The 26,953-nt window shown below is 39.1% G+C and overlaps 1 protein-coding gene and 1 pseudogene across 1 annotated transcript in view; one reads left to right on the forward strand and one right to left on the reverse strand.

Annotated features, from left to right (window-relative positions):
* EML6 (EMAP like 6) overlaps window positions 1–26,953 on the forward strand; it is a 295,107-nt gene that overhangs the window by 253,092 nt on the left and 15,062 nt on the right. The window contains 8 exon segments of the mRNA XM_078149518.1: window positions 13,537–13,615; window positions 14,171–14,300; window positions 16,784–16,882; window positions 18,191–18,364; window positions 19,490–19,698; window positions 21,082–21,239; window positions 21,928–22,042; window positions 25,506–25,694. Coding sequence (XP_078005644.1) covers window positions 13,537–13,615; window positions 14,171–14,300; window positions 16,784–16,882; window positions 18,191–18,364; window positions 19,490–19,698; window positions 21,082–21,239; window positions 21,928–22,042; window positions 25,506–25,694 — 1,153 coding nt within the window.
* On the reverse strand, window positions 2,983–3,745 carry LOC110215053 (mitochondrial fission regulator 1-like pseudogene; annotated as a pseudogene).

Genomic DNA, 26,953 nt, shown 5'->3' on the forward strand with positions numbered 1-26,953 from the left:
TTCAGGAGTTGGAGGTTTGATTTTTGGGAGGATTGTAGGAGTGGTCTATGAAGCGACATTCTGCTAGATGGAGCAACCTAGATAATGTCCTATACAATCTTATACAGTTCAAAGTCACGCTATATGCATCTTAGGAATCTAGCAAATAATTTTCTAGCAAATAAGTTTCTATGATACAGAGCTTAGAGATATAATTTGAATCCTTTTTAATAACCAAAGTAAAAATAAAATAACTCAAAATGATTTAGTGCAAAACAGGGCTAGGATGGGAGAAAGGAAACTTGACTTCTGGTCCTGTTTCTACTATCGACTAACTATATGGCGTTAGACAAGTCACTTCATCTGTCTGTGCCTCAGTATCTTCATATGTAAATAAGGGAGCTGGCCTAAATCACCTCTAAAATCCCTTTCACCTCCAGAAGTCCAGCATTCTAATGGAAAGTAGGTTGAATATATTTTCCCAGACTGCTGAGGCTGGGTACCTTTAACTGACAAATTATATCTCTCTTTCATCCACATGCTCATTCTCACATCTCTATGAGCCTAAACAGAAGAATAAAGAAAACAGTAGTATTCAGTGCCAGAGGACTTTGTTGAGGAAACCTTGATTTCAATAATAGAATTTATGGTCTTCTTTAATCCAAGTATCTTAACATATGAGACTATAGCATCTAGGTATTCTAAGTTACCTAAGTTGCGTCACAGAATATTTCATAAGTGTATTCTGTGTCCTTGAAATAATTTGTGATTTTATTCTTTTTCAATGACTTCTTGTAGGGGGTGCAAGTAGCATATATTCAAACAATGACCATTGCACAAGAAAATGGCCTAAGGGAGACCTTCAAGGAAGTGTAAGATCAGAAAAGGAGGTGGGCCCAAAAGGGAGGGAATATGGATGGGCAGTCCAAGTAATGCACTGCAATACAAGAAATGTACGTAGAAAAGCCTGTAGCACATTGAGTAGATTGCCTGTCAAAGACTTATGGAGAACATAGAGAATTGCTGAGGATCAGAAGGCATGGTTGGGTTGCAATCTGCCCCATAGGAGGAAATAGCCACATTGATGAAATTGCAGATCCTTTCAAGTATATGTCAGCGACCAAAAGAGAGGGTACTCTCACTTCCTTGTCAATTGGTCTGGTCCATTTCCTTGGCTCTTTAGTCAAAAGTAGTTCTATTCCATCTTGAAATTTTAAACCCAAGTGGAAGTGTCTATCCTGTATTTGTTCCAGCAAGCAGCCATTGGTGACTATAGATAGAACCTTTAGTAGAATATGTGGTACAAATAAATGAATGAATAAATGAAAAGGCATTTATTAATCACCTACCGTATGCCAAGCACTTTGGTAAATACTGAGAGTACAAATAGAAAAGTGAATCACTCCCTGTTTTCAAGAAGCTCACATTACAGAATAGGAGAGTTCAACTGCAGGGCAGCTAAGAAGTGCCCAGCATTTCTTAGGATGCAGCGCCACATAGATAGCCCAGGAATCCCTGAAGGTACATCTCTTAGGATACAGTGTCACAGTAGTAAACCCAGGAATCCCTAGAGTGCGTATCTTAAGGTACAACATCACAGTAAAAGCCCAGGAATCCCTCGGGTACCTCTCTTAGGATGCAATGTCACAGTAGTGAGCCCAGGAATCCCTGGGGTGCATCAGCAGGTCATATGGCAATGCCCAAGAGTCTAGAGGGAATCTCATCAGGTCTGTAACTCAGGCCTGGTCTTCCAAAGTGTGTGAGTGGCCATGTCTGCAAGAGTGAGGAGATAGGGGATGGTAAATGAACCTAATTCATGACTGTTGGGAAGAAGGGAGTGGGCCAGGGTGTCAAAAGTTATCTAGTACCCACAGGGATCTGGACAATAGTCAGTTTTGGGGTAGCTTCAGCCCAAATATAAACATGCAAAAATGACTGATACATTTCACCCCATGCAAGTTCAACCGTCTACTCCAAAGCATTTCTATATGTATGATGTTCCCATCTTGCCCACCAGTCCTATTCATCTTTCTATTCAGTTCTTGGGAGCCATGCCCTCAGAACAGCTCTAAAACACAGGTAGAGAATGACAAGAATTCTGCTCTCCATCAGCCAATTGATTTAAGTGTGTTATAGAGAATTAAAATTACAATATATAAATGGGGTCAAGAAGTTGAGTTTTTTCAGTTATATCTGAATCTCTGTGATCCCATTTGGAGTTTTCTTGGTGAAGATACTGTAACAGTTTGCTATTTCCTTCTCCAGCTCCTTTTACAGATGAGGAAACTGAGGCAAACAGGGTTAAGTGATTTGCCCAGGGTCACACAGACAGTAAGTGTCTGAGGCCAGATTTGAACTCAGGGTCAGCATTCTATCCACTGTGCCATCTAGTTGCCCAGGGTCAAAAGGACCTGGAGTCAAATCTTTCCTCTGATGCATAATGACTGTGTGATGCTGGACAAGTCACTTCACCTAGCAGTTCCCAAACTTTTTGCTCTCAGGACCCCTTTACATTCATAAAATTATTGAGGACCCCAAAGAGCTTTTGTGGGTTATATCTATTGATATCTGTAATGTTACAAATTAAGGTTGATGAATTTTAAAATATTTATTAATTCATTTAAAAATAACAATGATAAACTCATTACATGTTAATATAAATAGCATATTTTTATGAAAAATAATTATATTTTCCAAAACAAATTATAGTGAGAACTATGGCATTGTTTTACATTTTTGCAAGTTTCTTTAATATCCTGCTTAAGAGAAGACAGCTAAATTTTCATATCTGTTTCTGGATTCGATATGTTGTGATATGTTGCTTTGGTTGAAGTGTGTGAATAACATCTGATTATTCATGAGTAGTTGGAAAAGGGAAGAGTATTTTAATAGACTTTCCGTATAACTGCGGATATTCTTTGATACAAGGTCAAAACTCAGCAAAGTAGTAATTTCTTGAAGATTAGTTGCCATGTGGATTCTGGAACCATATCAATGAACTTTTCACACTGTTACATTACAATCCATTAAACTATCTTGCATTTTAAATGGATCTTTTACCATGCATGCAAAGCTGCAGGCAGCTTTGGAGTCAGTTTTGCAACATTCAGAGCTGGCAGAACAAAGCATGGAAACCGATGGAAGCTCAGGGCCTTCTAACTCAGCCTCCTCTGTGATGTCACTAATGACAAAGGAAGTTGTAAATTGGAATGAGGATCCAAAACAAGGTAAGGGAGAGGGACATTTGAGCTTCCTGAAGATAAGAAATCTGGCGTTAATGAAGCCAAAGCTGCATCTGCTGCCACAATCTTGGCAATCTGGCTGCGTAGGTGACTCAGCTCATCTTGTAGTTCAGTGGTTCGGCTCAGGGCTGGTAGGCCAGGCTTCTTCAAGGCCAGGAGCTTCTCTTCTGGCCCTCGAAGGTTGGGCACTGAGGCATTGTGCTGCATGACAAACAGTGGGCTGGGCTTCCATTTATGCTGCAAAGGCCGGGTGTCACTCCTGACTCGAGCATAGGTTTCCTCTTCATCTGCTGCTATCCAGGCAATATCAGCCAAAGTAGGGACAGGGGGCACATCGCTCAGATATAGGTCAGAGATGTTGGGTAGTGTCTGAAAGGATGCCCGAGGACATGGCTTCAAGGGCAGGTTAGTTCCAATCCTCCTCACTACCCTTCGAGCAGCTCCATGTGGTTTGTTCTGCCAGAGTGGGATAGTAACATATAACATCATGCATTTGGTCACCTGGAAAATATTGGTTCAATTGAGTTAGGCAGATCTTCCAAATGCTAACACACTTCACTGTGTGATATAAAAAAATCACATTCATGATCATCACCAGCAAATTATCACCACCAATCTCATCAGAGAAGTCTTTAAATGCTGGGAAGCTGTCAAGGTCACCATAGCAGATACAAGTTTTCCAAAGTTCTAATTTTCACTTGAAAGCTTAAATTTTATCAATGGCAACAAATACTGTCAGTTGTTTCCCAGGAAGTGACAGGTTCACTTCATTCATTTTCAGGACATTGCCAAATACCCATGTCTGAATGATCATAGTTTGTGTCAGTTGTTTTTCAAGTAAAACTGATATTTCTTGAAAAAAGCAGCTCATACCTTGCAGTCACACAAGTTTATGCTAACTTTTCATTTTATCTCACAGAAAAAGACATGTACTCAAGGTCGAGATTTAATACAGTGAATAATTTTTATTGTTTTATCAAAGATATTCTTAAGTAAAATTGGCATCTTTTTTGCTAAATAATATTAAATACTAACTATATTGAGAGTCCATGACAATGAAGAATATAACGACCGTAGTACAGTTTGGTGCCATTGCCTTGATCCGTGTGTACTAAGTCACCAGCAGTTTTGCCCACAATTGCTTTTGCACAATCAGTGCAAAGGTCAGCACAATTGCTCCAGGATAAACGGTGAGATTCAAAAAAGTTGCTCAACACTGAATATTTCAGCACCACTTGTGTTTGCTGGCAAACATTCACATAAAAGATCTTCTTCAATGATTAGTTGGTGCTAATACAGAACAGATAAAAGTAAAACAGCGAGTCGAACCATGTCTCTAGATTCACCCATTTGTAAGGCATAGGTACAGTTCTCAGATGAGATATGAACTGTCTTCATGTTTGCAACTAAATCTTTCATTCATACATTGTACACCTGGATGTACACCTGGATGAGAACAAGAGTAAAAAGGGCAAATGATGCCATAGCATTATTATGAAAATAGTTCTGACTTTGCTGACCTCCTGAAAATGTCTTGGGGACCACACTTTGAGAGCTGTTGATATCAGTGTCCCCAGACAACTCCCTAAGATTAATGATTGCGGGTCTGCATTAATAGGGGGAATTTCCTTACTGGGAGTTACCAAACCAGTAAAATCAGAGGCTCAGACTCCCCCCACCCCCCGAAAAAAAGAAAAAAGAAAAAATTTGTTACCTAGCTAGATAATTCCATTGCAATTCTAGAGTAGTCATCTGATTTTAAAATAAAAAGATTAAGTGACATTTAGAAATGAAGTTACTTATTCATTTTTCTATTGTCCTTTTCTGTGTTGTTTGAAGTAATGTTATCTACACAATTAATAGTTTTGGGGTTTGATATCATAAAAAGGATTTAAATTTACTATGAATTTTGGAATAGCTTGTTTTGTTTTACCATAAAGAGGACACCAAGAGACAAAGAATATAGTTAAAGTGTTAGGAAACTATAGGAGGCAATGAGTAAGACTAGGAAATCATATTCCTCCTTCAGTGAGCACCTATCTACTCAAGCCTAGCACACATTGACTTTGTGGCTATGCTCACCCAATTTTCATTCAGTTACCAGCCTGGGTCCTCAGAACTTGTCTCACTACATCTTCCTTCGCAGATCTGGGAGAATCATTGAGAGAATGAGAAGTTCTTCTAATGCTATAGCTCCAAGCTCCTGCTTGTGTGTTTATCCTCATGATTATCAATTGACATTGGGAAGCTGGAATTAATTAGCTTTTAGTTAGGAGTATTTGCTAAAGTCATATAAGAATGGTTCCCCTAAAAGTCTAAACATTCTCCCCCAAATACATAGAGTATTGTGGAATGTAAGACCAAACTTAGAGCATGTTTGTCAAAGGAAGTGGCACCCAACTCCTAGAAGTCCTTTAGACAGAGTCATCAAGATGTTACCATTAAGTATAGTGTAACATTTCTGCTGGGTTCCTGGTAGAGCTTTGAATCTGCCCTTTTTTCATTGCATCCAATCTGTTCTCAGCTCCTGATACAGACACTGCCATCAACTATTCCAGGGACACTCCTAGGATGCCAGTGGGAAATCTGAATTTTCCCATACCTTCTGAAGCTCATAAACTTCTCTTCTCACCAAGGGTGTGGGTGTGAGGATAAGAGATCAAGACCAAGGCCAAGATCAGGTCTTTTTTTTCCCTCACCAAGTCCCTTTTCTCCCTTTCTTTTTTTCTCTGTGGAAGGTGATCCCCACTAAGCTGCCAGACTCTCTAATCTCTAGGTTCCAAATTTATCTGCTATTTTATAAGTGGCTCATAGGGCATGACCAAGTTTTTGTCAACCAATCTGAAAATATTTTTATGCAATGTCACTCCAGTTCATCCAGTGGTTCTCAAGGACATCTAAACTGATAACAGTTCTTTCCCATACTTAGTCAAGAGTTATGATTGGTTAAATAGAGACATGTTTTCATATGACAGAAGTGTCAGATGTAGCGTCTAGTCAGCTATTTTAAGTGGGATGGGATTGATTTGATTGATGGATCCAGTCTTACAGTAGGGAGGAAAATACCTCAAATAGATAGTAAGCATTTTCCACTTGGAAGAAGACAAATTTTATTCACAGGAGTGTACTCCATATTTTAGCTGTTGGTTTATATTTCTTCTAATCAAGGACCTAACTGGTCATTCAGATACTTGGGTCTGAGAAAATAGTTGCTTCCAATGTCAGATTACTTTCTTCTTTTTCTCTCCATTATAGGCTACTTATCTGATAGCCAAGAAGGTATTCTCAAAGTAAATTTAAAGGGGCATTTCTAGCTCATATATTGCTTTAAAAGATATATGTATGCGCACGCACGCACACACACACACACACACACACACACACACACACATATATCATTTGAAAGCTCATATATTGCTTAAAGTGATGTTAGTGTTTGGAATGGAGGGTTTCCCTGATTTTTTTTAAAGAACGTTAACACATTAACATTTAAAGAACATCACTCCTTGGCCAGTTGAGGGCCACAAGCAGCTAGGTGGTGCAGTGGGTAGAGCAATGCTGTGCCTGCAGTCGGGAAGACCCAAGTTCAAATCCAGTGTCAGGCACTTACTAGCTGTGTGACCCTGGACAAATTAACCTTCTGTCTGCCTCAGTTTCCCCATATGTAAAATGGGGATAATAATAGTACATATCTCATAGAGACATTAGTAGGTGCTTAACTAATCCTTATTCCCTCCCTTCACTCTCTCTCAAGGACCTGGAATATACCTATTTACATACATACGTCTCCCTCATTATATTGTAAGCTCTTTGAGGCTAGGGACTATTTTTGCTTTTCTTAGTATTCCCAGGGCTTAGCCCAGTGCCTCATAAATCCTTAACAAATATTTGTGAATGATTAACTGGTAACACCCACCAAATCTGGTATAAAAGTTTCTATCTCATCTTCTTTCACTTGGGTCGTTTGATACTTATTTGGATCATGGAAATCACTAAGAGTAAGGAATTCATCATTATTTTAGCTCCAGTGCCTTTTATCATGTGGCCACATCAAGGTGATAGGTGTGTCCAGCAGAATTCACAGTCATCATTCCCATTTTATTTCACCATCATTCTTTACATTTTTTAGTGTGAAGGGAAAACTGGAGCAGCCTTTCAGGCAGCTCTTATAATCCTGGAAGAGGTTGGGAAAGCTCTATTACTTTTGATTTAATAAGCAGAGCATGCCTAAGAGATTGGAATGTAGACCTCTATTTGGATATGGACCTCTCTGAGACCATCTTGGAGCATAACTGCACGCATGCGTGCTTGTGTGTGCTTGTATACACATATTTGCTTGTATATATACACTCAAGAATAGGATGGAGTATGAAGTTTCACAAAATGTTCTGACAAAACTTTGAACGGTTTCTAATACAATTTAGAATTTGAGCATCGTGTTTTGTTTTGTTTTGTTTTTTCCTGAAGGATGAGAGTTTTATACATTACCTGACTTACCTCATTTAAAAAATTGCTAAATCTCTCCCACTTCCTTTTCTCTTTTAAAAGTTTAATGGGAATTCATGTCTCTTTGCTTTCAATACTTTTCCTCCCCTATTGATTCTCCAATTAGTTTCTCTTTGGATTTTGATTAATTTCTTAGCCATTCAGACCCAATAATTTGTTTTCTATTAATGAACTCTTTGCTCAACGCTCTCTTCCAAATGTGTATTACATATCACAAATTTGTCCAGTCCTTCCATTTGTTAGCTCTGAAGACTTTTTGAAGCGGAGGGGGAAATAGTCACTTCAGCTGTCTAGGTCTCATTTCTCTTATCTATAAAATGAGAGCAATAAACTAAATAATTTCTAAAGAGCAAGGGTGTGCTGGTAAATAAATGTTGAACAACTGGCTCTCCATTTTAAAAGAAAGTGTGCACAACACACTTTTTAGTTTAATCTCTATTACTGATATTTTCTCCATAATTTTCTTAAGCCTAGAAAACAACAAAACAATAAATCAAGTCCTGATTTGTAGCACTGGCCAATCTCCAAAGTGTAAACGCTCACACTCAAAATTTAACAATCTGCTCTTGCAAGCCAGTATGAGCTGGCCCCAGCATCCCTTCCAACTTTGAATGCAATCACCATCATTTGTTGTCATAATATAGTCTGCTGACAGGGCTTATTTCATCTTGAAGGGCGGTCTCTAGTGCGTGTCTCAGCGATCTGTCCTTGACCCTGTGCTATAAAACTACTTTCCAATGCTTTGGATGAAGGCATAGATGGCATAGCTATCAAATTTCCAACCAAGAGATATAGCTAATAGTATAAATTTCAGATTCAAGATTCAAAGAGAATTCAACTGACTAGAATGATGGACCAAATCTTATGAGATAAAAATTTAAGTACTATATTTGGATTTTTAAAAAATCAATTACTCAAGTATGTGATGGCTGAGTCACAGGTACTAAAAACTTGATATGAAGAAGATCTGAGGATTCTAATGGACTCCCAGCTGAATGAGTCCTGACAGCCAGAAAAAAAGAAGAAAAAAAGAATTCAATCTTAGGTTGCATTAAGAAAAGCATAGTGTCCAGAACAAGGGAGCAGATAGTCTTACCATACTTGCTCTATTCTGATTGCAAATGGAGTATTATATTCAGGTAATAATACTAATAGCTGACATTTATATGCTGCTACAAGGTTTATGAAGTTCTTTACGTATATTGTCTCATTTCATCCTCACAACAGCACTACCAAATGGATACTTTTTTGTATGGTCCTTTCAGCTGTCTCCAACTCTTCATGACCCCATTTGGGGTTTTCTTGGCAAAGATACTGGAGTGGTTTGCCATTTCCTTCTCCAGCTCATTTTACAAATGAAAAAATTGAGGCAAACCTGGATTAAGTGACTTACCCAAGGTCACACAGCTAGTAAGTGTCTGAGGTCAGATTTGAACTCTTGAAGAGGAGTCTTCCTGCCTAGGCACTGCATCCACTGTGCCACCTAACTCCCTGAAGTGGGTACTACAAATGTTATTATCTTTATTTTGCATATGAGGAAACCAAGGCTCCAAGTGGTAAATTAACTGTCCACAGTTATTAAGTGTGAGAGGTGAGATTTGACACAGGACTCTCCTGAATCCAAGTCCAGCAGCATTCTCTTCAACGTACCACATCTCCTCTCACAGTTCTAGAAGCCACATTTTGGGAAGGACAATGACAAGCTGAAGTACATCTAAGCTTTTTAGGGAACTATGCCAAATAAAGATCGGTTAAAGCAATTGGAGATGCTTAGCCTGGATTAGAAAAGATGGGAGCAGGGATTAGGGAGACATGACAACTCTCTTTTTCAAGTATTTTAAAGGCTGTCATACTGAAAGAAATTTATATACACGTATATGTACTTATACACACACACACACACACACACACACACATACATATATATTCTGCTCAACCCCACAAGGTTGAAATGGAAAGGAAAAATGGGTAGATGTGACAGAGAGGCAGATTTAGCCTCAGTGTTAGGGAAAACTTCCTGCCAATTTGAGTTGAAATGCAGCATGGGAATAAAATAAGTAATGCATCTAGAGTCAAAGAGTGTAGGTTCAAATCCTGGCACTACTGCCTACCACCTGTGTATCCTAGGGCACATCATTTCCTCTTCGTGGGCCTCAGTTTCCTCATCTGTAAAATGGGGGGGTGGCACTAGATGACCTCTTACCATTCTGGATGCTGAGGCAGTGAAAGCTGTGCACACCTTGAAGCGAGTCCAAGTCTTATGTTTTAGTAACAGAGCTGTTGGATGTCAGTGTCATCTCAACTATGCCCAAGCTTCTGCTTTAGTATCACCTATGCCATCCATCACTGCATGGCCTGTGTGTGGGCTATGGCCACCTTGGGAACGCTGCCCCTTCCCACCTTGGGGCTCTTAAAAGTGCCACACTAGCCCATTTGCATAGGCTGCATGGCCCAGTCCTGAACCAGAGGAAGGCCGCTGTTGATGAAATACAATAGATTGAGCATTAGACAAAATATAGAGTTAGACCCTTAGTGGCCTGTACCTGAGTTTGCTTACTTCTTCTTGTGTTCTCTATGATTTACACCTTTTGATTTTTTCTTCTAATCTGCCCAGTGTTTATTTTTGTTTCATTTTCTCTTGCTAAACTTTTGTATCTTTCTTATCCTGAGTATTTGATAAAACAATTCTTTCTCACATCCTTTTCCTCCCTCCCCTGTCAGAGACTCACTATTTTTCCTGTTAAGTCCCTCTTTCTTCTTTGTCCTTCCTTTCTCAATCCTTTCCCTCCCATTTCTCTGAGACTCACTATTTTTCCTATAGTCTTTCTTCCTTCCATTCTTCCTTTTTCCTTTCTTTCTCTTCATTTCTTTCTCTTCATTCCTTCTTTCTTTCTTTCTTCATCCTTCCTTTACCATAACTCTTGCCCCATTTGTGCACTTTTGCCATTTATGTGCCCTAACTGAGCATATTGTTCTCCTACCTCTCGCCCTGTGTGGCATTTGGAGTAACCAACTGACTACAAAAAGTTCATCGGTTTAAGTTGAGTGAATTCCCCCTTACCCTACTCTGCCCACCGAGAGCAGCTTTTTACAAGGCCATATCTCTGGTGGAGTCTAAATCTGGAAGGATTTAGAGCCACTGAATAATTCTTAGTATCCAGTGTTCGAAATTTAATGGATAACTAGAAAGAAGGCTTTAATACTTGTATTATGTTTTAACTTGCTTTCCTTTGGAGGCAGGGAATTGTCAAGTAAGTATTAACAATACACTGGAAAAGCTCAGGTTTTCTATGAATTTTCAGTACTAAGTTTTCATGAAGAAAAAGTCCCAAAGAGTAAATACTTATAATTTGCTTAATTTGCTACAATGCAGGTCTCTTCCCCTTGCCCCTCTCATCTTCAGTTTGGAATCAATATAGCTTTGATCATATGCTTGTGAAAAAAAGAAGAAACACTTTCTGATATTGCTTTACATTTCAGTTTTTTAAATGAATATAAAGGTGAAAAATGCATTGAATGCCTTTGTGTGTATATATATACATCCATGTATATATAAATATATGATATTTGTGTTTGTATGCATACTCTTTCTACATAGATTATATATGTATATATACATATACATATATGTACATATATATCCACAGCCTGTGTGTTTCTTGAAAATAAACCATGTGTTTAATATTAAACAATTCTTTATGAACCATGCCATAACCATATTGTCCTCTTGCTCTCATCACAATCCCTGGCTTGCTTTTATCATATACTTAAACACCCTTAGGTAAAAGAGTAAACCCAGGAATTTCATTTGAAAGTTCTACTAAAACAGAAAAAAGAGCAGATGTCATGGGAAGGGACAATTAATGTGGAGAAAGGAAGTGTCTAACCGTGTGAAATGGCATGCCCCCAGCATCCTGATTTCCCTCAATTTAGTTATCAGTGACGTGAGCTGGGGATGTAGCTGTGCAGAGAATTGCTTTCTGCCCGTTATTTGGTGGTTACTATAGTACCATTTGGTCCAATTATCACTGACGATTATGTAATCTGTTTTGATTGAACAGTTTCAGAGAAAATAAAGGTGTCTTGTTTTCCCCAGTGGGAAAAAATGCCAAACTGTTCCAGCAAGCAAGTTGGCCTACCAGTAAACATTGGGAATTATTAGGCTAAATTATGAGGTAGATTTGAATCGAAAACAAAACCTCCATTGTACCAAACTCTCCACAGCATTCAGGAGGATGTTATTATGTTTCTGACAACAACAATTTGTCGATGGCACACACAAAAATAGCCAAAGTCCATAGGAGGCGTTAGTAACTTCACGTAAAGTGTGTGGGAAGCATTGACAGAGCTTCCTTTTTTCTCCCTATTCTGTAGGCGCTTTAGTGCAGAGCTTGCCCAGTGATGCCAGGGTAGGAGCTTTCTGCATTTGTAGACTGGTGCACTCTTTCGTTTCTGTTTTAGTCCTTTGCTGGCATGCTTGAAAAGCATGGTTTGTGCCACACAGGAATGTCTGTTCCCTTGAAAAATGCTTGTGCATGAATAAAATGATTTGCCAGTGCTCCTCTATACCGTACTAAGTTTCTTACTTGGCTTTGTTTGCTGCTTACAAGGGGATCCAGGTAATTTTTTCTCTTCACGTATCACAAGACTAGTTAACTGATGTATTTAGTGAATACACAATGAGCTGCTTTAGCATTTGTACCTTTCTTCTTTCTGTATCATCGTAGAAGTGAATTTTAGGAAATATCTACATTGGACTATTATATCTACACAGCACATTAAAAATTATTCACTTTTAAGAAATCCATGATTGATGTATGGGTGAATCACATTACAGAATCTGTCAATTAGCTTGTGTGAAATTTTATCCTTCAAATGGATGAGTAAAATAGCTTTTGAGGAGTGCTAATGAATAGCTTGACCTTTTCTATAATAGTCTGATGTGGGCCCGGACATGAGCTAGAAGACTATTTTGGTTTTTCAGAAAATTTGAGGAATGAATTGAGTACCTTCCTTTAGCTAAATTCTTCTCCCAGTTGTCGTAACACCCTGAGCTTCCCATAGAACACAGATGATGAGTTTTTAGCCTAGATGTTTGATGAAACAAAATTTGATCTCTTATCTGGCATATTCTTTACAGAATGAAATTATCTGTTCGTCATACAACTAACTGTACCCTGGACTATTTTTTAAAAAAAAAACTTCTTTGTCTTTTTGAATGATTAGAATTTTATCCATGTTCTACAAATACTCGGTTCTCAAAATTCTAGTGGTTGCATCCCATGCCATTGTCTCTAAAATAAGTAGATAAGAATAGAAATTGGAGTTTTGAGACTTCCTGGAAACAAGGAGTATGTCCTTATGTTGATACATAGCCAGTAGGTAATGAATGGAAAAGTGTGGTCTCTCCTCAATATGTTCTGCTAAAAGGAGGCCAGAGTCTCTCCATGACAGTCAGTCCACTCCTTATTCTTAAGTCAAAGGCCTTTGGAAATTGCATTCATTCTTTCAAGCTTCTCTGATGCAAGAAATAAGGAACAGAGATTACCTCAAGACATTTAATTAAAGTGAGTAGCTTAGGTATGGAGAGATCATTCAAGCCTATGCTGCCACCATTAACATTGTCTGAAGTTACTCCTACTGTGCAAAAAGGAAGAACTCCAAAACGAAAGAGAATGGGAGAAGAGAAATGAATCGGACAAGTGATCTTAAAAAGCCACACTTGTCCACAGGTAGTGTTCCTGAATGGGAAGATCTCTAAAAGTCCATTGTCAACCTTGATGCTTATCTTGGCCAATGTCTGTTTCAGGCCACCAGTGAGCAGGGCAGCTCCCCAGCCGGAGAAACTGCAGAAGAATAATATCACCAAAAAAAAGAAGCTGGTTGAGGTGAGGGGCTTCACTTGTTTTGCTGTTAATTTGTTAGATACTGTCTTGGGGGATTAGAGCTGACAGGTTTGCTTGTCTGCTTGGACAAAACAGAGAGAGGATGCCATTGAGTTGTAACCATACCTACTGTCCTTAAAAGTGAAAATTTATTTAGGGTAAGTTCCCAGTTGAAAAATCAAGATGGCATGTACAGTATTTTTCTGCTCTGTTCATCAGAGCGCCCCTTTAAGTTCATGCCATGACTCCATTTACTTAAAGACTGTGGATATTTTATTGATATAAAACTTCATGCAACTTTGTACTTTAACCAACAAGCTCTACGGTTTATTCCATTCTACTTTATATATTATATATTGTTGTACATTAGAAGTTGCAAAATGGAATCCTTCATTTTCTCCTAAACTATTCAAGAATGAAGTCATTTTACCAATTGATACTCTGAACTGTCTACCAAACAATTCCTGATGCATGCCTGCATTTTAACTTAATATTGTTCTATTCTTCTATTCTCTGGTGCCTCTCTGTTTTTATTTTTGTTTTTGTCCATAAATGTAGGAGCTGGCTTTAGATCACGTCTTTGGCTATAGAGGATTTGATTGTCGTAATAACCTGCATTACCTTAATGATGGTACCGATATAATCTTCCACACCGCAGCAGCAGGCATAGTTCAGAACCTTTCCACAGGTAATTAAAAACGGAGCCCAGTCTTGGAAATTCGGAATTTACTAGGAAGCTAAACCTTCCTAATACAAAACACAGGCATCATTTTCAGGAATATCCTTATACTTTTCCCATTTTTTTCTTTTGTTGTGATGGGAATTTAACAAACTACCCTTGTCAAATCTCTCTTTGTGTCCTTCCTTTTTTGGTCCAGGTTTATTCCACCTGTTTTCTCTTGAAACATACTGAGAGCCATCTTCAAGGCATTGAAGCCTCTTTCTTTCTGCCCTCAGTCTCAGTCCAAGTCAACTCTTGCTACAGCCTCGGGGAGGAGGATAATGATTCTTTTGGAATCCTTGAGAGTTTCATGCTTAGATCAGTTGTGCTGAAGCTACTAGTTTCAGAGGAAAAGAGATTATACGGAAAATAATAGGAATTTTTCATTTCCAAGAATGTGAGCAAAAAAAAATTCCCTTTCATTTTATAATTGTCATTTTTAGGGGAAACATATTTAGTAAAATGGCAGATCTTGGAACTTTATAATTGAGACTTTAAAGATGATCTAGTCCAATCCCTTCATTTTATATATGTGGAAACTGAGACCCAGAGAGTTTGTGACTTGCCTAAGATCCATCCATCCCATGACTAATTGACATCGATGCATAGCCTAGAACCTGAGTGCTATGCATTGATTCCAATGCTCCCTTCACCATATTGCCTTCTCACCAATAAGGAATGATTAATTAGTTGCAGTCAACTGACTTTTTCCCTACCATTTCCTACATTTCCCTTAGCAGGCATATTTTTGTATCTGGCAAATGGTAAATTAATGAATCAGTTTTGCTTAGCATCTGGAAATGGTCTTCTGAGATATCAACCCTTGAAACAGACTTTTGGGAAGCTTAGGCCCAACATTCCTTAAATTGGAGAAGTGCTCAAACACTTCTTAATTTGGAATCCCTAGTTCTCTACATTTAAGGATCAAGATCAGAAAGGAGAAAGGATTTAAAGAAGTTTTGTTTACCATCCAGGGAAAGAGTATATGCTCCTGAAGATACCAAGCTTATTGTGTGTGTATGTGTGTGTGTGTGTGTGTGTGTGTGTGTGTGTGTGTGTATTGTCTGCTCCAAGAGAAATGTGAGTTCCTGTTGAGGGCAGGTACTCTTTCATTTCTGTCTTTGTGTTTGCAATGTATATAGTGCCTGATGAGTCAAAGCAAGACAAATAAATAAATAGCAAGCACCTACTATATGCCAGGCACTGTGCTAAGACTTGAGGCTACAAAGAAAGGCAAAAATAGTTCCTGCTCTCAAGAAGCTAACAATCTAATAGGGAGATAACAAGCAAATAGACATGTGCAAACAAGATATATTCAGGATAAATTGGAGATAATCTTCAAGAAAAGACACTAGCAATAGGGGAATTAGGGGTAAGTTCCCTGTAGCAGGTGGGATTTTATCTAGAACACAAAGGAAGCCAGAGAAACCAAGAGTTGAAGACGAGGAGTGAGTAGGCATGAGGGACCACCAGGGAAAATGCTCAGAGTCAGGAAATGGAGTGTTGTGTGAGGAGCACCATTGGATAAAGAAGTACTCAGAGGGGAGTAAGGTGTAAGTAGTGCAGGGCCTGGAGTCAGGAAGACTCATCTTCCTAAGTTTAAATCTGGGCTCAGACACTTACTAGCTGTGTGACCCTGGGCAAGTCACTTAACCCAGTTTGCCTCAGTTTCCTTGTCTGTAAAATGAGCTGGAGAATGAAATGGCAAGCCACTCTGGTATCTTGGCCAAGAAAACCCCAAATAGGGTTAGAAAGAATCAGACATGGGGGCAGCTAGGTGGCCTAGTGGATAGAGCACCGGCCCTGGATTCAGGAGGACCTGAGTTCACATCCAGCCTCAGACACATAATGCTTACTAGCTGTGTGACCTCGGGCAAGTCACCCCCATTGCCTAGCCAAAGAAAAAAAAAGAACCAGACATGACTGAAAATGACTAAACAACAACAAAAAGGACTGGAAAGTAGGAAGCAGTCAGGTTATTAAGGGCTTTAATAAATATTTATTGATTAATCAATCAGTAACATTTGCAAATGAAAATATATTTTTTTAAAATTAAATTTTATTGATGTCTTTTGTTTTTTATATCATCAGAGTTTTTCCCCAGCATCCTTCCTCCTTCTAGAGAGCCATCCCACATAACAAATAGTATTTTTAAGGAAAAAAAGAAAGAGAAGAGGAAAAAAATCAGCATGATTAATCAATACATAGAAAAATCTGAAAACATGTTCAATGTGCAACATCTATGGACCTTCCCCCTCTGCAAAGAAATAGGCTGGGAGTGGTCTCTCATGGCTCTTCTTTTGAGCCATGTTTGGACAACATTATCTTAAACTTCATTTTTTACATTTTACAAAGTCACTTCTAATGATACAAAAAAATGATCTTTTGGAAATATTGTTCTAAAAAGTCTTTTGTGTTGCTAGTAAGTCTTCTCTATTATTTTTTTTTAGGAAGCCAGAGTTTCTATCTGGAACACACTGATGACATTCTCTGTTTGACTGTAAACCAACACCCTAAGTATAAAAATGTGGTAGCCACCAGCCAGATAGGTAGGAGCTTCTCTGTATTGACCAAGACATTCTGTATTCCCAAATGATCAGGGACACTGATTTATTGGAAATGATGGGGGGGTTTTCATTTCATATGTGGAATCTGGGTCATTGTCACCTCCCCTTTTACTCTTTCTTTCTTGGTGTGGTTATTGACTTTGAACATTTCACTTAAGTATGCCTTCTGGATGGTTGGTGATTTGAAGGATCCGCAATAAATATATTACTTCTCATCCAAAGGATATGTGTGCAGTACTTCTCAACCCCATCTAAACCCAGACCCAAGATATGAAATGAAAGGTTGATAGGACATACAAACCTAGGATATTCCACTTGGCAATGGTGCCATAATTATGATACACTGTTTGCTAGGGTGAGATCTGGAAGGGGTGATATGGAGGGGTTTTGGTCTGAATCTCCCCAAATCAGTGTTCCTGACACAGCTACGCCCTGGGAACCCAAGGGAACTGGGGGGACCCAGCCAACTACAAAGGTGGACCTGACAGACTCACATTTGTTCTTGTTTGTTTGTTTTAATTTTTAGGCAATTGGGGTTAAGTGACTTGCCCAGGGTCACACAGCTAGTAAGTGTCAGGTGTTTGGTCTGAGGCCGGATTTGAACTCAGGTCCTCCTGACTTCAGGGCCGGCACTCTATCCACCGTGTCAACTAGCTGCCCCACATTTGTTCTTCTAAAAGAATTTTTTTTTAACTTGGTCGTTTCAAAAGACAATGTTTTTAGCTTAGTTCACCAATATTCCTGCTTGTTTTCATTGAACTCATGTCCATTTTATAATTTAATTTTGTGTTTTCTGATGCTGGTGTTGAGTGCTTCAGTATTAGAAACATGACTTATTTGAGCTATTGTTTTCCCTTGGTGCTTCCTCATTGTCATTGCTCACACAATGCAGGTGATATTGTGGAAATCCCAGGTAAGGCTGTTTCATCTGTGAGTAGTTTGCATCTACACTGCAAAACCCTGTCAATGTTTCATGTCAGCTGGTTGTATCAAGATGAATTAAAGATACAGACCACACACCATCCCAGATTGTTTCTTTGTATAAAATCCTCCCTTACTGTTTGTCAGTTACATAATATCTGTCTTTCCATGAGCAACAGATGTTTTCCCATTTTCTTCCAGTTATTACCAGACATTTAATAGCTGTTGACTTCTTAATCCCAATATGAAATTGTAATTGCCCCTAAGTTACTCTCTCCTTTTGATAAGGCTTCTACATAAATTTAAACCAACAGGTGACTTGAGCATCTTTTAACCCTAATTCTTTATTGTATTTTGTTCGATTCTCAGGAACAACGCCTTCAATTCACATATGGGATGCAATGAGCAAGCAGACGCTTTCAATGCTGCGATGTTTCCATGCAAAAGGAGTTAATTATATCAATTTTAGTGCTACTGGCAAGCTCCTGGTGTCAGTAGGAGTAGACCCTGAGCATACCATCACAGTCTGGCGATGGCAAGAAGGTAAAGTTAAGGCTGTGTTCTCTTTCTACTTCTAGGAACTGTGTGAGGAAGACTTTCTGCTCCTATTTTCCTATAAGAACTAGAAGAGTAAAATAACTACTCTTTCTACTTCTAGGAACTGTGTGAGGAAGACTTTCTGCTCCTATTTCCTATAAGAACTAGAAGAGTAAAATAACTATCTCAAGGTCACACAGAAAAATAAGCACAAAGGCAAAAGTAAAGAGAATAACTGCCTTTTTCTCTTTTAGCTCCAACACAAGCTTAAATTCTGGATTAGAGCTAGAATTAGACTCTAACTAGATCAGACTCTATTTAGATTAGACTTTAGATAGATTCTAATTAGACATTTATCTGCGGTGGGACCCTGAAGAGGTCACTTGACCTCACTTGGTTTTCTTATCTATAAAATAGGGATAATAATAGCACCCAACTCCCAGGGTGTTATGAAGATCAATTGTGATAACATAAAGCACTTTGCAAACATTAATAATAATAATAGTTAGCAAAAGTGTTATATAAATGTTAGTATTATAACTATTATTAGCAAGGTTTTATTGTTATTATTATTATTGTAATTATTATTGGGATAGTTTCAGAACAACTGGATAGCATAGTGAATAGAGTGCTAGACCTGGAGTCAGGAAGACCTGAGTTCAAATCCAGCCTCAGATACTAGCAGTGTGACCCTGGGCAAGTCACTTAACCTTGGTTTGCTTCGGTTTCCTTAGCTTGAGAATAGGGATAATGATAGTACCTACCTCCTAGTGTTGTCATAATGATCCAATGAGATATTTGTAAAACACTTAGCACAGTGACTGGCACATAGTGAGGGCTATAGAAATCTTAGCTATTATTAGAATCGTATCATTATTGGTGAAATAGCATTTCCTCTTCAGATAAGTTAGATCTCTGGCCATTTTTGTGATAAAGGAAGAAAACGACATATGCTAAATGTTAGAAGCACAACAATCACTGGTGTAGAAAGGCCTTGATATTCTTGAGGAAATTCCCTTCACTGCTGGGTTAAAAAGTAAAAGCCTCAGAAGGTGAAATTTCCCAGGAAAGAGTTCTTTGGGTAAAGGAGGGTTGAGAAACCAACTTAGCTGATGTTTCTCATTAATGCAGGTGCCAAAGTTGCCAGCCGGGGGGGCCACCTTGAGCGAATATTTGTGGTCGAGTTCCGTCCAGATTCTGACACACAATTTGTATCTGTGGGGGTCAAGCACATGAAGTTCTGGACACTGGCTGGCAGTGCCCTGCTCTACAAGAAAGGAGTGATCGGATCCATGGAAGGTGCCAAAATGCAGACAATGCTCTCTGTGGCCTTTGGTGCTGTAAGTTCAAACACAGCACTTTTGAAGGGTGCGGGATGGGGGAAGCATAGTTTGAAATTGGTCCTATAAACAGGAGACATCTCCAAGCCTTCTAGTAGTATTTCTATCACACAGGAAGTTCCTCCCAGAGCAAAGGGCTTTTTTTCCCCTTACCTCTACTTCCAAACCTGGATTTGCTAGTGATACAAAGGAAAAGGGACTAGCTCTGGAGTCAGAGAACCTGCATTCAAGTGTCACCTTAGACATGACCCATGTGGCAATCTAACCTACCTGAGCATCAATTTCCTCATCTGTAACACAGGGAGGTTAGACTAGAATCTAGTCTAGGGCTTCTTAAACTTTTCCCCCTGGTGACCCCTTTTTGTGTTTTGGCAGAGTTCGTTGGCATTGCATGGCATGATGGTATGTGTGGTACAAAGTGCACATGCTTTGTGTTCAGAGCCAAGGCTGAAGTGAAGTTGTACAATGCAACACAGGCAAGCACTGCCAGAAACACCTTGGGTTCGTCACACATTTGGTTTTTAATTAATTTTTGATCACTGCACATTCATGAACCTTTTACTGTTTCCAAAATTTTTGTGACCCCCTATGGAGCTGTGACCCACAGGTTAAGAAGTGCTGCATGACCTCTGAGGTCCTTTGCAACTCCATAGCTATAAAAATCATACCTGTAGGTGACTACTTCCTAACAAACAAGGCTGTGTAAGTTCTTTGAGCTAGCAGTTAGGAAAGGCATCAAAAGATACACTAGGGAAATGATTTCCTCCATTGAACCATGATTGGTTTAATTCCCAGCCCTTTGGAATATCTCTCCTGTCCTGAATCAGCCTGTTCCACCCGGTGGGGCTTTGGCACAGTTGCTACCTTTCCATAGACATAGGGGAGGCATACGTGAGATTGGGACTGATGTGGCACTGCAACCATTTGATGCTTTGTTGTTGGTTATGCTCACTTTTTTGATGATCCAAGGGTGGATTAATTTACTTTATAGATCATCCACAGAAAATATTGACTCTCAGAATGTATCTGGGCCTTCTTCCTCTCTTGTCAGCTGGTATATGCTCATGGGATTAAAATTCATTTTAATGGAGCTCTGGAAAAAATACCATTAACAAGGTAGACTAATGAAAATAAACAAATGTGTAATGTATTCCAAATCAAATCTAAAGAATTTCTGCATTATCCATGATTCAGGATGATCTGCAGCTATTACTTACTTGCCTTTATTATGACAGATGCTCAAGAGTTAACTTTTTTTTTCTTTTGAATTTGCTTATAAATAGTTCTGGTTTGTTACTGAAGCTGAGCAGATGAAGAAAATATCTATTCAAGGCATCATGCCCATTTCTAGCATTGAAAATTGTTCATCTGTTTTGCTTCCAGAACAACCTCACTTTCACTGGCGCCATAAATGGAGATGTCTATGTCTGGAAGGACCATTTTCTTATTAGGCTGGTGGCCAAAGCTCACACAGGCCCAGTCTTTACGATGTATACAACTCTTCGAGATGGACTGATAGTCACTGGTGGAAAGGAGAGGCCGTAAGCTATGTATTTTCTAGAAATACGCTGTTTCTGTCTGTCCCTGGGAGGTGGGTTGCCAACAACTTCTCTTCCTCAGAAGTATGGATTTTCTCTGGAGGGATGCTTACATATTAATTCTCCTACCTCTCATGTTCAGGAAGGAGATCTATCTCTGCTGTTATCCAAGAGGTTTCTATATCAAATGATCAATGATGGTGTAAGAGTAGAAAAGCATCAGTACAGTTTGGTTTGAGAAACCCCAGATGGAGATAGTTGAGTGAATAGCAGACTTCTTATTTAAAAGGGTCCTGAAAGACACTGAGGACTCCTGAAGCAAATGGAATTTCTTTAGTGTTTACAATATGCTCCCTGCTGAAGCTCTTTCAAGGGTAAGAAGCATCATGGAGAGGGCAGAATTTAGGAGAAGCCACAGTCTGATTCTCTAGATTATATTTTTTTTCTTCTCTCAAAATATAGAATATCATTACTTAAAACTCTTACATGGTAATTTGAAAGGGATATGAACTATGAAAGTATAACCCCCAGAAAAATTTGACAATGGTTCTTCAGACATGCCAATTATCTAGCAAAGACCAGCTGAATCAAAAATTGATGTATATTTGCTGAAATGATTATTAGAAAAGGAAATGGAAAGTGGGGTAGGTATAAGGGTCTTATTCTCAGTATGTCTACTATTCCCTTTTAGGACTAAAGAAGGAGGAGCTGTAAAACTGTGGGACCAGGAGATGAAGCGCTGCCGGGCATTTCAGCTAGAGACTGGACAGCTGGTAGAATGTGTGCGCTCAGTGTGTAGAGGCAAAGTAAGTAGAAACAAAAGTAGCATCATCACCTGTCTTTCCCTTCTTCCCAGGTCCTCCCATTGAGCTTAGGAAAAAGCCAGGACTAAGCAAAGAACAGCCATACTTGGGGATCAGAGCTTGACTTCACCCAAATATAGCTGGCTGTGAATCCACCAACCCATAACTCAGGACTGGAAGAGGCTTATGGTATATAAGGTGATATGGCACTCCCCATCTCAAAAAGAGACATATTTTGTTCTCATAGGCAAATAAATATTTAGTGGAAAATAGGGGAAAGACAGATGAGTCTTACAAAACACTCATAAAATTCCCAGTCCCTACTCTATAACCGAATCTATTGTATTAGCTACAAATGATTATGATATCGTTCAGAAAGAGGCAGAAATGAAAGTCAAGAAAACGTTTAGATTTTTTCTAAGTATATATATGGGAATATATGATTTCTGAGCTAAAAAGGACCTGAGTTGTTCAGCCCCCTCATTTTATGAACAAGGAAATAGGAGACCCACAAGGACGAAGGGACTTTGCTAAGGGCATGTGGCCAGTTAGTGGCGGATCTACCCAGGCTCTCCTGACTACCAGAGCTGTGTGCTTTCCATTTCTGAATTTAGAAGCAATTAATTATTTTGCCTTAAGGCAATTCTAGGGATTAGTTTTATACCTAATTTCACCACACAACAACAACAGCAACAACATCACTCCAGCTTGACGTAATAGGAAAGTCCAAAAACATTAAGAACCGGGTCTTTGATCTATTGAGTACAGTCTCTAGGCCACTGAGATGTACCTATTCAGCCATAGTTTCTCTAGACAAGTAAAATTTCAAGAATTTGATTAAGAAAGATGGTTTGGGGGAAAGGGGTGATGCTATATTTATGACAGATGAAACTGGAAAAAGGTAAATTAGCATCCAAAGACTGGACTTATATTCTGAAATAGCAAACAATGGGTACAGTGGTAGTGGCGGCCAGTTTCATCAACTTCCTAACAAGCTTGACCAATGTATTTCCTTCCTTATAGGCAGGATGACATTTAAATCATCAATTCTGTTAACATCCACTGTATGCCAATGCCTAAGCTAGATGTTGCAGGAACATACAAAGAAAGACTCGTTGATGCTAACGTTCTTACCTTGTCTTTTTACATGGAAAACTTCCTGAAGATTGTGATAGCATCCTCCTTTCTCTTTGAAACAGTGAATATATAAGGAGGCTAAAGATACTTACAGGTACAGTCAAGTAACTCAGACAAAAGTTCCAGACCCATTAGTTTGGCACTTAAAACTCTTCACAACCTGGATCCAATCCAGTTTCTCGTTGTTCCCTTTTACGTACTCTATGATCAATAATCCTGAGTTGTCACAGTTAGAAGTTAGGTCCATTGCCATATACTCCAACTCACCTGGAAAAGAAAAATTCCCTCTACATTTGCTTATAGACCTCTCATAAGAGAGATCCTACTGCCTTCTAAGGCAGCATATTTCACTGTTAGGTAACGCAGATTGTTAAAAAGTTTCTCCTTACATCAAGCTTAAAATCTAGGTAAACTATGACTACATTTCCATCCACCACTCCACCTGCCCCCACTGTATCTACAGTACTAGTTTAGGAACCCAATGAAAAAACAAAATTAGGTGTCATGACCTTTTCTTTTTTGTGAGGCAGTTGGGGTTAAGTGACTTACCCAGGGTCACACAGCTAGTGCGTATCATGTGTCTGAGGCCAGATTTGAACTCAGGTCCTCCTGACTCCAGGGCGGGTGCTCTATCCACTGCACCACCTAGCTGCCCTGTTCATGATCTTATCTTGATGAAGCCATGTTGGTTCTTTGGGACCACTGTTTATTTTTCTAGGTTCTAATAACTATTTTCCTTAACAATATCTTCTAGAATTTTGTCAGGAATAAAAGTCAAGTTCATTGGCCTGTAGTTTAAAGATCATCTCTTCTGTTTTTTGAAAGTCTGGGCAATGTTTACCCTTCTCCAATTTTGCGTCACATCTCCTCTTTCCCATTATCATTCAAAAATGATTGACAGTGACATTAATGCCTCTTGGTACTTATCAAAGGTAGCTAGGGGTTCTCTTACTATGACCTTACTAAAACTGGCTAGCAACTCTCTCTTAGCCATATTTATTATATGCTTTCTAGTCCTATAATTTTTTATTGGTAGAGAAAATAAAGACAAAACTTGGATTCAAGTCTTATCCCTGACACATATTGGCTGAGTGGCACTGGGGAAGTCACTTAGCCTCACCACTGAGACTACTGGGTAGCATAGTGGATAGAGTGCCACTGGGCCTGGAGTCAGGATGAACTGAATCCAAATCCTACCTTGGACACTTGCTAGTTGTATGATCCTGGGCAAGTTACTTAACTTCTGTTTGTCACCCTTTCTTCATCTGTAAAATGGGGATAATAATAGAACCTACCTTCCAGGGTTCTTATGAGGATAAAATAAGGTAATATTTGTAAAGCACTTTGCAAAACCTTAAGATGCTATATAAATGCTAGCTAATAATTAAACATTTTTGTCCATGAGTTCCTTCCAAACCTTTCTCTGAACCCTTTGAAATCTACTTTCACAAAATCTACGTACATACCAGAATATTCCCAGCTTTCTTCTTTTCTCTATCAAAAACTCTAAGATGGAGTGGTCACTTCCTCTCAAGGTTCCCACCATTTCTACCCCTAACAACCAGTTTCTCCTTGGTGAAAATCAGACACCGAGTAGAATTTCCCCTCTCGGCTTCTCTACCATTTGAAGGACAGTGTTCTAGCCAACCTACTCTAATCATAATTTTCTGAATTCATTGAACTCTTTTCATACCATCTCCCACTGTACCTTTCTTTCCCTCCACTTGTCACCTATTGAAATATTCTCATTCCAAACCCAATTCTAATGCCAGCAATGACCAATCTTTCCCTTCTCAAAACACTTATTGAATGTTATATCTTGCCTTAGCGTTTAGCCTACCTAATTTACATTATAATTATTTGAATATCTGTTTTATCTCCTGTTCTAGAGCCTCAGCTCTTAGAGGGGAAGGACCCTGCTTTCTTAACTCATTGTCTTGCCCATAGTAGGCACTTAATAAATGTTTGTTGCATTGAATTTAATCAAATTGAATTGAATGTTTGGGAAATGAGGAAAAAACAAGGAAATAGAATGACTTTTTGGGAGCACACAGTTGAAATATACTACCTGAGCCATGAATGAATGAAATGAATGGATGAATAATGTTCTAGCTAGCCCAAAGAAAATTAATTGAGGAATGAAGTAGATAAGAAAACAGGAAGAAAATGAATGATAAAGACTGGTGGGTTTTTTGTTGTTTTGAATGCCACTATGAGTAATTGAGGTAGTTTTGGGGAGGGAGAGGGGAATCCTGATTTTTTCTTTTAATTCCATGGATATTTATTACATCTCCTCAAGTTTATTTTAGCTGCATTTTTACTCCAACAGGGGAAGATTTTAGTGGGAACCAAAGATGGAGAAATAATTGAAGTTGGTGAAAAAAATGCTGCTTCTAACATGTTGATTGATGGACACATGGAAGGGGAAATCTGGGGTCTGGCCACTCATCCTACCAAGGATATTTTCATCTCGGCCAGCAATGATGGTACAGCCAGGATCTGGGACCTAGCAGACAAAGTAAGTGATGGTGCTTCCTTTTACAGATGGGACTGATTCTAGAAATTGCCCATTGTGAAACTCCATCAAGGGCAATTCCATTGTCAGGGATATCTATGAGTGACACCAATGTTTCCTCCCTAAAGGAGGCCTAGTTCTTTTTACCTTTTACTTATTTAGGTTAAAAATGTACCCTCTAGGGGCAGCTGGGTGGTGCAGTGGGTAGAGCACTGGCCCTGAAGTCAGGAGGACCTGAATTCAAATGTGACCTCAGACCAAATGCTTAACACTTACTAGCTGTGTAACCCTGGGCAAGTCACTTAACCCCAATTGCCTAAAAGAAGAAAAAGAAAAGAAAAAGAAGAAACTGTACCCTCTTTTAGAAAAACAACTATATTTAGGATGTAGTAAAAAAAAAAGTAGTCTGTGTGATGATGTCTGGTGGACCACCCCAGTCTGTATTTGACTTTAAAAGGGTCAACATTTTATGAATGGCTGAGACAAATCAATGAATGAAAAAGTACTTATTAGGCACTTATCATATGCTCAGCACTATACTGAATGCTAGAGATACACATACGAAAACAAAGACAGTACCTGACTTCAAGGGACTTGCATTCTGGTAGGAGAGGCAATATCCACGGGGAAGTGGTGGTGTCCAGGGAAGAGCACCTTAGTCAAGAAAGTTATAGGGATTTATGGCACGGTTCTGAGAGGGGAGCAGATTGATAGTTGATTTGATCATGATTCATGGTTCTAGAACTAGGGGAGGAGAGGAAAGGATTTTCACTTGCCAACAAAGTGTTTAACAGATTGTAGAATAGATGGGATATGACCTGCAAATAGAAAGTGAAACAAATATGACGTTGGGACTTTCCTGAAATAATGATCCAGGACCCAGGGGTGGAGAACCTGTGGCTTCGAGGACACACGTGTCCCTCTAGGTCCTCAAGTGTGGCTCTTTGACTGAATCCAAACTTCACAGAAAAAAAAATCCCTTAATAAAAGGATTTATTCTGTCAAACTTGGACTCAGTCAAAAGGCCGCACCCAAGGACCCAGAGGGACACATGTGGCCTCTGGCCCAGGTGAAGTAGTTACCAATCAGAACAGTGAGTCCCCAGGGAAGAAGTTCTTTCAGAGCGTGGTCTCTGACATAGAAAGAAAGTGGTTAGCAAGGCTGTGGAAGACTTGGGATGGGGTCTGAGGGTCAGGAATGAAATGAAGTGATAAAACAATTTTTGTAAAAATGTACAGTGACACAAGGTAGAAGAGATGGCT

The sequence above is a fragment of the Phascolarctos cinereus genome, unplaced genomic scaffold, assembly GCF_003287225.1.
Source record: "Phascolarctos cinereus isolate Bilbo 61053 unplaced genomic scaffold, phaCin_HiC Scaffold_2;HRSCAF=192, whole genome shotgun sequence".
NCBI lineage: Eukaryota > Metazoa > Chordata > Mammalia > Diprotodontia > Phascolarctidae > Phascolarctos > Phascolarctos cinereus.